Raw genomic sequence first — 12146 nt, forward strand, 5'->3', positions numbered from 1 at the left:
TGGAGCTGTGTTCACAGGGGACCTGGGCTCGCGGGTGCGGCCAGCCGTGCTCGGGCGGGTGTCGCGCCTCCCCGCGCCGGTCCCGGGCTCGCCAGGCAGCCGGAGTCGCTGGGCTCCTCCACAGCCATATTCCTCATTCTACGGCTCCCGCTTCTTCCCCGCCTCCCACCATCCTACACTGCCGTTGGGTCCTCCCTTTTTTCTTGGGGGCGGGGAAGGTGGGGGTGATTTTTAAAAATCAGAACTATTGACATTTCTGGTCTCCTCGTCGCTTCGGGCTTTAGCGCGGAGGGGGATCCGCGGGCCGAGGGTCCCCCCTCCCTGCCCGCGCCAGGGCCGCGGGGTGGCACCGAAATCCAGAGGCTCCCGCCCCTCGAGGGTTCCTCCTCCGGCTTCCCGAGCTGACTGGTTGGCGCGAAGGGATTGGCGATCCCGGGCGCGATCCCGGCCGCGGCTCCCCGCGCCGCGCCGGGTGAATGGCCGCGGGCGGAGGATCTGGAGGCGCCGGGCGCAGACCAATCGCGGCCGCCGGTGGGAGTATTTGTTATTCACATGGAAGAGACTTGGCGCCGGCTTGGCCAGCTCAGCCCCCTCAGCCTCGAGAACAGCCACAAGTGCGGCCGCGGTGCTCGCCTCGCCCGGCGACGGCGGCGGCGGAGGCGCTGACATGGAGCTGCGGGCCCCCCGCGGGCTTCCTCACCGCGCCCTCTGCGGGGATCAGGGTAAGACTCGCTGCCCGTAAGTAGAGAGCGGATCTGAGCAAAGCAAGTGCCGAACCACTGCCCCCAAACTCCCCCGAAACGCCCTGCTTGTTGGAAAAGGAGAATCCCCCTGTTTTATTCCCCTTTCCGTTTTCTTCCCTAAAACCGTTCAGCGGACAGCCAGGTGCACCGTTGCTTCTCACATCACACTAGTGATTTGCTTCTCCTGAGCACAAGTCGCTGGCCCTGCACGCCCGGAGTCTGAGAGAACTGGCGGGCGGAGGTGACGGGAATGGGGGGAGAGGGAGAGTGGGCACCGGGGTGCGAGGGGCTGGCCGGGCATTGGAGCTTGATTGGGTGTCTGTTGATTTTACGTTGCAAAGAACAAGGCAGCCACCCCTCTTGTCTCCCCGTGATTACAGTAAAGAGGTTCAGAAAAGAGGGAGGCTTCACCCGGAACTCCCAAGGCTTGGAGATGTGATCCCCCAAAAGTTTAGTCGGCGAATGGGAGACTGAAGGGTGACGAGAAGGGAGCAGGCGCTCTCGGCGCTCTGACGGGGCGTGCGGCGGCAGAATTTTAAAGGGCTCTGCCTCGGATCGCTTGCCCCGGGTGACCTCCCGGACCTGCCCTGGCGGAATCCGGACTTGCCCCGCCGAGATGACGAGGTATCTTCGTTGCGCGAACCTAACGGGAGGGATTTCCGAAGTTAGCGGCTTCCGCGATGAGTCGGGGTAACCCCCGCCTTCTGAGCGTGGGCTGGATGGATGTCTAACCAGGATCTCTGGAGGCTGAGGGTCGCTGGGGAAGCCGGGCGCTTCGGGTCCTCGACAGAGCTCATTCCCGCATGGCGCTCGCTCTGCCTCGAGTTTGCGTTCTCCGAGTTAGCCCGGCGAGCTTGGGATTTCCGTGCCCCGCTTTTGTGGTTTTCGGGAAACGCCTGAGTTCTGTGTCCCGTTGGGTGTTGGGGGATGGAGAAAAGATCTCGGGGATCTTGTTTAAAAAGCAAAGGCAAACGCGCCCCGACAGCTACTTGGTAAGCTCCCGCGGCCGTCGCGGCCCCAGTTTCGGGCGGCTCCGCACGGGGTGTGGGCACTCGGGCAGCCAGATACGGCGGGGGCAGAAGCTGCATCCCCAGCGCGCGGGGGCACCCGGGCGGCGCCGGAATGCCCTGGGGCGCGGGAAAGGCGAGATCAGCTGGCGCTCCCCTCACGGCCCTAGTCTCTCATCTACCCAGAGCGCGGCTTCAACAGCCTAAAGAACTGAGAAGAAGAAGGAACGTGCGGCTGGGAACAGGGGACCCGGGCGGGCTGAGTGGCCGCTGTTACGGTAGAGCTAGAGACAGAGAGGTAGAGATGGACCGCTCGGCCACGCCAAGCGCGAGCCCATCCGCCCAGGCGGAAAGCTCGGAGATTCCTTGAGCTTCCTACAGTTGGTGAAAAGATAACAGAATAACCAAAAAAAAAGAAAAAAATAAAATAAAACAAAAAAATTCCCTCTATCTGACACGCGCTCCTTTGGTGCAAATGAAATGCGGAGGGACAGGAGAGTCATCCAGTTGCGAAAACGGCACCCCCGCGGTTCCTTGGGGAATTACTTCCCCTGTAGCCCAGATTGTGAAGCCTGGGGTCAAAGGGTGTCTGCTCACCCAGGATAGCGGGGGTGAAAACAGACCCCCTCTCGGGTTGCATTAACCCATACCTTTAAGTCCCCTAAGCAGTCCCGCTCCGGGAGGGAATGCCTTCTTTGCGGTTTGGGGGACGATCCTTTCCCACAAACCTGAAGGTGCGGGAGTCTCTGGAACACCCAAGAATGCACTAGGGTCTGGGTTACTACCGCGATTGAATACAAATCCTGCCAACTGACAGACTGGAAAACAAGGCTGGTGGTGGAGATACTTACAAGAAAAATCATGAACGGGAGAAATGCATTCCTATGATAGCTTGTATTTTGCTTGAAAGAAAAATAGAGAAAAAGAGCCACCAGCAGGTAGATCTTGGATAAACAGTTTATTGCACTTGCCTGTAATTTCCATTTTCCGTTATGAAATTGTTTGTCAATAATTGCAAATGGCTACAGAAACCACTTTAGTTTACCTTGGTCACTTGCTTCTGAATAATACCATGAAAGATCTCTGTAGGAGGCAGGTATCAGCTGTGTGCAATTCATTCTCTGGTTCTTGAAAATATGTGGCTTGATAATTTGGAAAAGAAAAGCTTTCTCCATCAGGGAAAACGAACCAAGGTTTTTAAAAATGTAATTTCCCATTTTAGAGTCAACTACAGGTTGTACTGTGTCTAAGACAGGGAATTCTTGCTTTAGAATAAAGAATGTGGGGAGAAATAGATGACAGGAGGCTTTGTAGGAGACAATTGACCCGGAATAAAGAAGAAGATGCTGAGAACACGGCTCTCTATACTGTTATGTAGGCTCAATTTGTTCTGTTTGGATTGTGCTAGCTAGTTCTGCCCTATTATGCATCCTTGGAAAGTTATAGCTGCTTGAATAATTCTAAGAGCATCTACATCCAAAAGGAATAGAGAAAAGGAAGAGCTGAGCTCCAATGAGTGCAGGAGAAAGTTAGTGGTCTGGAGAGATATGCTCTTTTCAAAGTTGGCTGAGCAGGTTGAAGCTGCTTCGAGGCTTGTTTAATTGGTATTTATACAGCAAATAACCCACTGACATTCACGTTGGCAATTGCGTGGCAACCTTTGTGTACGAATGTTCCATTGTCTTCAGGGCATGACACATAGCACACTACATACATGTTTTTTTCCTTCCAAGTTTCCTTCCCACCACCTTCCTCAGGTAGTTAGAATGCCCATCATAAAGATGACCTTGCTTTAGTTGGGGGAGTGGAGTTGCTCTGTCCCGGTGTCTTAGAAGATGCTGCTTGAATTTATCTCGTCCTGGACCCACAGCAAAGACCTGGCTACATCTCTATGCCTGGCAAGTTGGCTGACTTGCGGAGTTTCAGGAAACTTGCTGTTTTCTTGATAGACTCTGGGCTACCCCAGGCTTACACATGTGGTTTATTCACTAGGGATGGTCACTTCATGTTGTTCCAGAAGAGGATCTTATTGTTTCCATTTCAAGAGAGGGTTTTTTTTTTCTGCTAGGAATTGGAATTTCAATTTGGGCTTTCTCTCTGTCTTATTTTTTCTTTTATTTATTTATTTTGGTGAGGAGTATTTACATTATCGTAAGAACAGTTAAGATGGTTTTTTCTTTTTCATTTCTACTTGGTACTTTGATAAATTGTGGCAAACTCACCCACTCATTGGGAGGGACCCTGAGCATAATGTCTCATCCCAGGGCACCCTCTTTGAGTGGTGGGCATTGCTGTTGGAATGATTTGAGAGGTGCTATTGAGAGGATCCTGACTCCTTGCTCCATGCTCTGGCTTGTTGCATCGCTAGCCTTAACCACTATTAATGGTGATATTTCTTTTGTAAAGGAATTATGGCTCTCCTAGGAATCATTTTGAGAATGCAGATATTCCATTTGGGGACGACAGCTGAGCATCTTCAGGCTTTGATACCTACTAATGAATCCATTCACTCCCTGGGGAGGGCCAAGGTAATGAAAGAACAAGGGCACTGAGGGAAGGAAGACACCTAGCTCTGGGGAGGCCAGGGCAAAGCAGGAGGTGAGCAGAAGTGGGAAGATAGAGGAGAGGCCCCAGAGGAGTATGTGGAGATCGATCATTGGGCACATGTGTTGCCAATTTCATACTTTTCCAGGCAGGATTATGTCTAAAGCTAGAAAACTGCTGGCTATTTATTGGCTGACTTTTCCAGGGGTCATGACCCAGCGGTAGAAGCAGCATATTCTGCCTATAACTTTGGAAGGTTTCAGGTTGTCCTGTTTTCACAACAGGAGATCATCTTGCCACCACTTTCTTCAGAATAACCCTTTAGATGCTCAGTGTCCATGAACTTTAGTTCTCCGGGTCAGACATGGTACTTCCGTTGACTTCTTGCATCCTTTCCAGTTTCCCTTCAAGCTCTTCATATAGGCTTGCCAGAGTTGATTTTTTTGAATCTGTGAGGCTTGTTAAGGTCTGACTGACCCTAAGTGTGATGAGGAAATGGTTTTCTTAGATCTTCTAAGTACAATACACTAGTAACATATTTTAGTTCTAGGATTGATGGTTAAACTAATAGTATCCCTGTGTCTTCTTACAGCACTTCGAAGTTTATAAAGTACATTGATACACGTTATATTGTTTGATTACACAAACTAGGAGGTGGGGGGAAATCATTCCCCATTTTAGAAACAAGTAAACTGAGATCTGGTTAAGTGACTTTCCTAGGGTTACACAGTGAGTACTGGGGGAAGTAAGACTAGAATCAGTGTCTCCTAGGACTCTAGAACATCCCACTCATGGTCCATATGATCAAATCAGGGCATGGCCTCCTGCCCCCAGGGGCTTGGAGTAAGGGAAAGAAGGTAATGGCAGTCCTGCATTTGAATCCTGATCTGAGACTTTAGATACAGTCACATAATGTTTCTGTTTTCAGGTTCCTTTGATCCTGAATGAAGGCTGTGATATCAACCTTATAGTTGTATTTGAGAGAGAAATAATGTGTCTGCACCTCCAGACACTGCAGGCATTCAGTAAGTGTTGGTGTCACCTGCTTTCTCTCTTCTTATCTGATACATACTATAAAAAGTAGCTTCTCATTACTTTAAATATGGTCTGTTTGTGTAATAGCTGTATTATTGGAAAAATAAGGGGACAAATTGAATTCTACTAAATCAGATTGTTTTTTAAATGCCTGCGATTTCGCTATTTAAAGGAAACCTGGGGTGAATTCTTTTGTAATGCAAATTATCACTTTCTAATTTCTCATTTCTGTTGAGTAAGTCGAGCTTCTCCTGCATCAGATTCTTTTAATATGAGACTGGCTTGTGTAGAAGAGCTTTCACAATCCTCTCACTGCTGAAAAGAAGTCACTCAACTTGCAAACAAAATCAGTTATTGTATTCAGTTGGCAAAGCCTTGCTCTGATGTTTGAGCATAATCTCATATTCTCTTATTATTAAATAATAGAATCTTAGACTAGGAAGCAGGAAGACACCTTAGAGATCATGTGGCCCATTTCACTCATTTCACAGGTGAGGAAATGGAAGCACATAGAGGTGAGGGGACATGTTCAGTGTCACCAGCCAGTGACTGTCAAAGATCTGATTCCAGGCCTCTGTTGCCAGGGGAGAGCTCTGTCTGCCCCATCCTCACTCTGCCCCACCAAGAAACCAAGAATCCACAGACATGCACACATATTGCAGCATGGGAGATGACACAGAAATATGACACATTTTCAAAAACAACCAGAAGTGCTGCAGGTGTGGGCAGTCATATGAATTGATGATAACGTTCAGCCTAACCTTTTTGTTAAAGAGCTGAATGGAATGCAGCATAGGAATGTTGCTTTGGCCTTTTTATGAGAAAAAAGTACAATTCTTGGCTAATGGTATTCCTCAGCAAGGATTTTACCCTATTGTATGTTAATCATACCTGCTAAATACCTGAGGAAGATGTGACAGCAGACCCTGAGAGACCCTGTATGTGTTGGTGGGTGTGTTCTCATTGGCATCAACCTGACCAGGAGACCTAATTTGGAGCAGAAGTGTTTGGACAAACTGCAGTGGATCTTCTCAGCCCTTTGAGAGCTTCAGAAATCACCTCCCTGGAAATGCCCTCAGATTGTCCCTTCCTAAATAGCACTTTATTGTTCTTCCAGAGCTTAGGCATCAAAGATGCACACCTTTCTGAAAGATTGCAGTGGAGGGTCAGGCCCCTTCCCTTCTCTTGTGCTGCCACAGATAGTCCCTGCAGACAGCACTGGGGGCTTTCCCCAAGGACAGGACCCATCTTTTGGGACAGATGACTTTGGTGGCACTGCCACTCAACAGCTCACCAGCTTAGGGGTCGGGGCCACATTTCAATCCTTTTGAGCCTTCTTTTCTCATTTATACAAGAACTAATGCCTGGTATATGAAAATATACGGAGATGCTATGTTAGGTACTTGACACTGGTACAGAGAAGATGCGTAGAAAATAAAGCAGAATTCAGGGCTCTTGCTAGTGAGGAGGTTTCCTTCTGGCCTTTTAGGAAACAGAGCATATTTAGGGAGCCACAGGCTCAGGTTCCAGGTGGAGTGCCTGCTTCCAGGAACCTCAGGCCACAGGACCTGCCCATAGAGGGGTCAGTGGTGAATGATATGCCCTGTAAGTGAGGGTGGGCTGGCAGGGGAGTGCACAGGAAGGGCTGTGAGGGTTCATGGTTAAGCCTCCCCTTAGGATTACATGGCCCCTCCCTGTGGGCCCAGACATAGTGCTGAGACGATTTGTCGCCCTCTGAGATTGGTTTCAGGAGTCCAGACCTCACACCTCCTTGAAAAAGTCCATCACATCCCAGAGGAAGGTCGGTTTGAGAGAGGAGCTGTTTATACTTTAAATCAAGCATAGGACACAAAGTTGAGGTATTTGCATATATAGCTCTGAAAGATTATGATTTCTTTAAAACTCATTGACTCAAACTAGGATAAGTTTGGATTAAAGCTCACAAGAATTGTATAAGAGTAAGATAAGTAATTTAAGATTATACAACGAAACCTAATTGATGTAGTTACTCACAAACTTTCAAATGTATTTTTCCTTAGATTTTTTTTAAAAGGGGAAACTAAACCTTCTGGCAATGGAGTCTGTAATTTTTATGACAGTGTATCAGATTTTAAAATAACTGCAAGATTTAAATATTTTATAAGTAGCTCTGCTTTTATTTTTTAAAGTGACAAATGAAATTCAGTAAAAGCTCACCAACTGGGCAAATACAGAAAGAGTCGCTCTGTTCTAGTACAAAATGAATTACAGACTAAGTTAGCAACAATAACTCCTGTTCACTGAGTCAGGTACTATGCTTTCTATGCATGCTATGTGGCACGTTCTATCACCCCTTTACAGACAAAAAAAAGCAAGCTTACATGCAATTAATTCTATGTTCCAGAGATGGAAACTCCAGCAAAAATTCACGTGAGCTGTCCAGTAAGTGAAACTGAAATGAAACGAAAACCGAACCTCTCCTTTTCCATTTCAGTGCGTCCAACTGCTAAACAAAACGGATTCCTGCCTCATTGCTATTCATCCCCCAACCTTTTTTTAAAAACATTAAAGCTCTAAACAAAGCTATAAGATACCAAAGAGAGTAAACAATATTGCAAATACCAATAATTTTAAAAGTGACTCAATTTTATTACTTTCTGGACTGTATAGCAAGTGGAACTAGGTTGATGTCACATGCATAGGTAAGGATGCACTGTGATGAACAGATGGGCTGTTCGTATGTTGTCTATAATTGAAAACCATTTATTCTCTTAAGTGTTTTAAGTACTTCGGGGATGGCTTGGTGTAAAGAGGAAAGGCGGGCCTTTGGAGAACAACAGGCCCCTTCCACTGTCCCTAAACAGACATTTCTCCTTCACCTTATTTATCCATTTAGTCTGTGCTCTGTCAGAACAAGGGTCAGCCCAGCCACGTGGAATTGGTCTCAAATTCTCAACTAGTGATCGGAGTTAATGAGGTTTTACTATCATGTGACTGATTTTCCTTGTGAAACTGTGAAACACAATCTGAACTTCTCTTAATGGGTGGCTGGTGTAATTTATGGCCTATCATTTAAACGGTTTCATCTAGAAAGTCAGGTTGACTTTCTGAGTGTTTCCTTTTGTGGAATGCCTGAGGTCAGGCTGTTATTTATTTACAGATTTTCTGAGGGAAAAGCAGCTGCTAGGAGAATGGAGTGTGAGGGACTAACAATTAAGTGGTGAGAACAATCAGAAAGGACTGAGTATTTTGGGGGAAGCACAGCGGAAATCTAAGGCTTAATGTGTGCTGGAAGGCAGGGAGTACATGTCTTAGGCTGCACAGAACTGTTTCAGCCGAGTGGGCCATTGGCTGGCCAGGCTGCCAGGTGGTTGCTCAGAAATATGGGGCAGTGGGTTGCTACGAGCCCCTCTTTTTTAATTTGAAAGTGCAAAAAGTGCAGCTTTCTTTGAAGGCATTTGGGCATATGTTTAGTTATTCCCCAGGGAAGCACCATCTTTCCCTTTGGGACAAGAAGGATGAAAAGAAAATTTTATGAACTGGAACTTGAACAAGTGAATGGAAAATACAAGCAGATGTTGGTTGGCTAGGGTACAGGAGAACTGTCCAAATTTCAGATTTCAAACTCATATATAAATAGGTTAGAAATGAGCATTAGATTAACCATCCTGCCAAAGTAAATTGGTGCTGTTTATTCTCTTAATGAGATGTGCATTACAAATCTCAGATTCCCTGTCTTAAGTCAGTTCTCATTTTCAGTCACATCTCTTCAAAAGTCGTTTGACAATAATAATTGTTCTCACTCATAGGTGGGTGTTGAACAATGAGAACACATGGACACAGGGAGGGGAGCATCACACACTGGGGTCTATTGGCTGGGGCAAGGGAAGGATGGGGGGTGGGGAGGTTGGGGAGGGATAACATGGGGAGAAATGCCAGATATAGGTGACGAGGGGATGGAGGCAGCAAACCACATTGCCATGTATGTACCTATGCAGCAATCCTGCATGATCTGCACATGTACCCCAGAACCTAAGTACCATTTAAAAATAATAATAAAAAACAAACAAAAGTCATTTGAAAAAAATCTTATGGAATTAAGGGAGAAGGCTGTAGGGAAAAAACTTTTTCTATAGATTTGCCTGTAGACTTTTTCACCCCAAGTTATTTCTAGTCTTGATGAAATAACTGTTTTCCCCACTGAGTCAGACAAAATTAAGCAGCTCTTCAATTGATCACCAACTCTGATTTGCTCCTAGTGATTCTGGGATCAAGGCATGTTTCTCTCAGAGCTGTCAGTATACCCACTGCTCCCACCCTGACAATGGTAATAGGAAAATCTTCACAGGTCACCTTCCCTGGGTGTTTCATTTTCAAGTCTTTGTTTTCTTACCAGAGAAGAATAAGATAATTTATATGAAATAGCTGACTTTCTCTGTTAATATTTTACATAAGCTACAAAACTTACACATTTTTTAGCTCTTTGGGTGGATTTCTTTATCTCTTTTGCTTTTTTGTAATTGAATAATCACATTTTCCTACTGGGTAATTTGAGGCACCAAGAAAAAAAAAGTCATTAACAGATGACTGGCTTGTTGAATACATCACAGAAAATAACATTTTGTTATGATTTTGTCGACAAAATTTGAATGCTAAATTCAGATAGCTGCAAAAAATAAAAACAGATTTGAAAAGAAATGGTGCCACCCATTGCCGGATTTTTACCTTCATGGAAATAAGGTTTATTGAAATAAAATGATAAGTAAAAATGCTTTCTGGTTTGGGAGACTCAACCTAGTTTCTGATACTGACTGTTGTGTTTCCCTTGCTCCAAAAGTGTCATCAATCTCCCTGTTTAGATGCAGTGCAGCCAGGTGTTCAGAATCACAGGGGGATAAAAAGAATTAGTTTCTTACTGAATAGGGGATTTATTTTAAGGGGCTGGCATAAACAGGACTGAAAAATGTGAAACATCTAGACTCACTGAACTGAACCCCCTTTTTCCCCCCTCTTCCCAGGAATAATTCTGCTACAAGGCTGATTTCAAGGACATGAATTGTTGACCTCATCCCAACATCAGAACCTCAGATGTTCTAATTTTTGCACCATTCCAGGCAAGTTGATCTTATAAGGAAATAAAATTGAACCTTAGGGGTCTGATGGGAATTCACTGTGACATTCAAATCAAGAAAATGCCCACAGAGCCTTTTCCCCATGGGCCCTGATGGTAGCCTCCAGAAGGTGCAGCCTCAGGTGGTCCACCTTCTTCTGTGGCAAGAATAAACTTTGGGTCTTGGATTGCAGTATCACCTGTGGAGAAAATGGTATGCGAGGGAAAACGATCAGCCTCTTGCCCTTGTTTCTTCCTCTTGACCGCCAAGTTCTACTGGATCCTCACAATGATGCAAAGAACTCACAGCCAAGAGTATGCCCATTCCATACGGGTGGATGGGGACATTATTTTGGGGGGTCTCTTCCCTGTCCATGCAAAGGGAGAGAGAGGGGTGCCTTGTGGGGAGCTGAAGAAGGAAAAGGGGATTCACAGACTGGAGGCTATGCTTTATGCAATTGACCAGATTAACAAGGACCCTGATCTCCTTTCCAACATCACTCTGGGTGTCCGCATCCTCGACACCTGCTCCAGGGACACCTATGCTTTGGAGCAGTCTCTAACTTTCGTGCAGGCATTAATAGAGAAAGACGCTTCGGATGTGAAGTGTGCTAATGGAGATCCGCCCATTTTCACCAAGCCCGACAAGATTTCTGGTGTCATAGGTGCTGCAGCAAGCTCCGTGTCCATCATGGTTGCTAACATTTTACGACTTTTTAAGGTAGGTAAAGACATTGTCTTTCTGACCATTGCGAAAGGACAATGAAATGCTATGACTCCAACTGCAGGTTTGGGAAGAAAGTGAAGATGGCGAAGGTGCTCATAGAACCTTTTGGGTTCCTCAAATGGGGCATTCTGTGTCTAAGTTTCTACGTGTATTGGTTTAGTTCCATTACTTACAATTAACTGGATTATTTTTGACTCTGTTTTTTTTTTTTTTCCTGACCAAAGAGAAAGGGGAAAAGTTCTGTAATATATACTGTGTCCTTGTCATCTTGGGACAACCTTCTTATCAGGCTCATTTTAAATCAAAGCAAGCATTTTTAAAGAGAATAATAAACTCTTAGCACATTTATCATAGAAAATATTTCTATGGTATTTGAGCTATTTAATTTACTTTGTGAAACTTCTTTAAGGTGGGATGCTGTGTTATGACAAAAGTTCATTCACGAAGAAACAGTATTTATTACTAATGTGTAGATGGGAGTGATGCTCTGGGAGATAAGATGACCATAAAATTGTCACGCTTGTTATAACTACGATAGAGCAGAATCGTATTAATTCAGACTGCTCTGATACAGACTTAAAATAATTATATATAATTCTTATTGAATTAAAAGTTCAAATTTAGCAGGATAAATCAAGACTTTTTGATTTAGATTTGGTGATCTATTACCCATATGTTGCATTGATATATTGAATAAAATTGGAAATATGGAATAATACATGTAAAAACACTTTGAAAAATATAAAGTACCATAAAAATAAGGTTATTGTTAACTCACCATTTTCATTGACTTTCTCATTTATTAATAACCAGTATGTAGTCTTCTGTAATAGACATAATTTGTTTAATTGAAAATACTTCTCACTCTGGTATCTTACTCAGTGGGATATGGATTGCTCAACTTAATCTGAATTAATGAGCCTTTGTTTAATATTGTGAAAAGTGGTTATTATGTACATTAGATTTAAATATATTAAAAGAATATGGGGAAGTTGGACAGA

At 45.0% G+C, this 12146-nt stretch overlaps 1 protein-coding gene across 15 annotated transcripts in view; it reads left to right on the forward strand.

The window, feature by feature from the left end:
• Positions 1-594: 594 nt before the first annotated feature.
• GRM8 (glutamate metabotropic receptor 8) overlaps positions 595-12146 on the forward strand; it is an 811767-nt gene continuing 800215 nt past the window's right edge. For 4 of the 15 annotated variants that reach the window (XM_078342124.1, XM_078342128.1, XM_078342129.1 and 1 more), the window contains exons 1-2: positions 595-722; positions 10327-11139. In XM_078342124.1, the coding sequence (XP_078198250.1) occupies positions 10630-11139 (510 nt within the window). In that variant the 5' untranslated portion in view covers positions 595-722; positions 10327-10629. Of the gene's footprint in view, positions 739-1119; positions 1368-1615; positions 1736-10326; positions 11140-12146 lie in introns of those variants that run through there. The other 11 variants (XM_078342126.1, XM_078342134.1, XM_054237733.2 and 8 more) reach the window with 4 other exon arrangements.

The sequence above is a fragment of the Callithrix jacchus genome, chromosome 11 (assembly GCF_049354715.1).
Source record: "Callithrix jacchus isolate 240 chromosome 11, calJac240_pri, whole genome shotgun sequence".
NCBI lineage: Eukaryota > Metazoa > Chordata > Mammalia > Primates > Cebidae > Callithrix > Callithrix jacchus.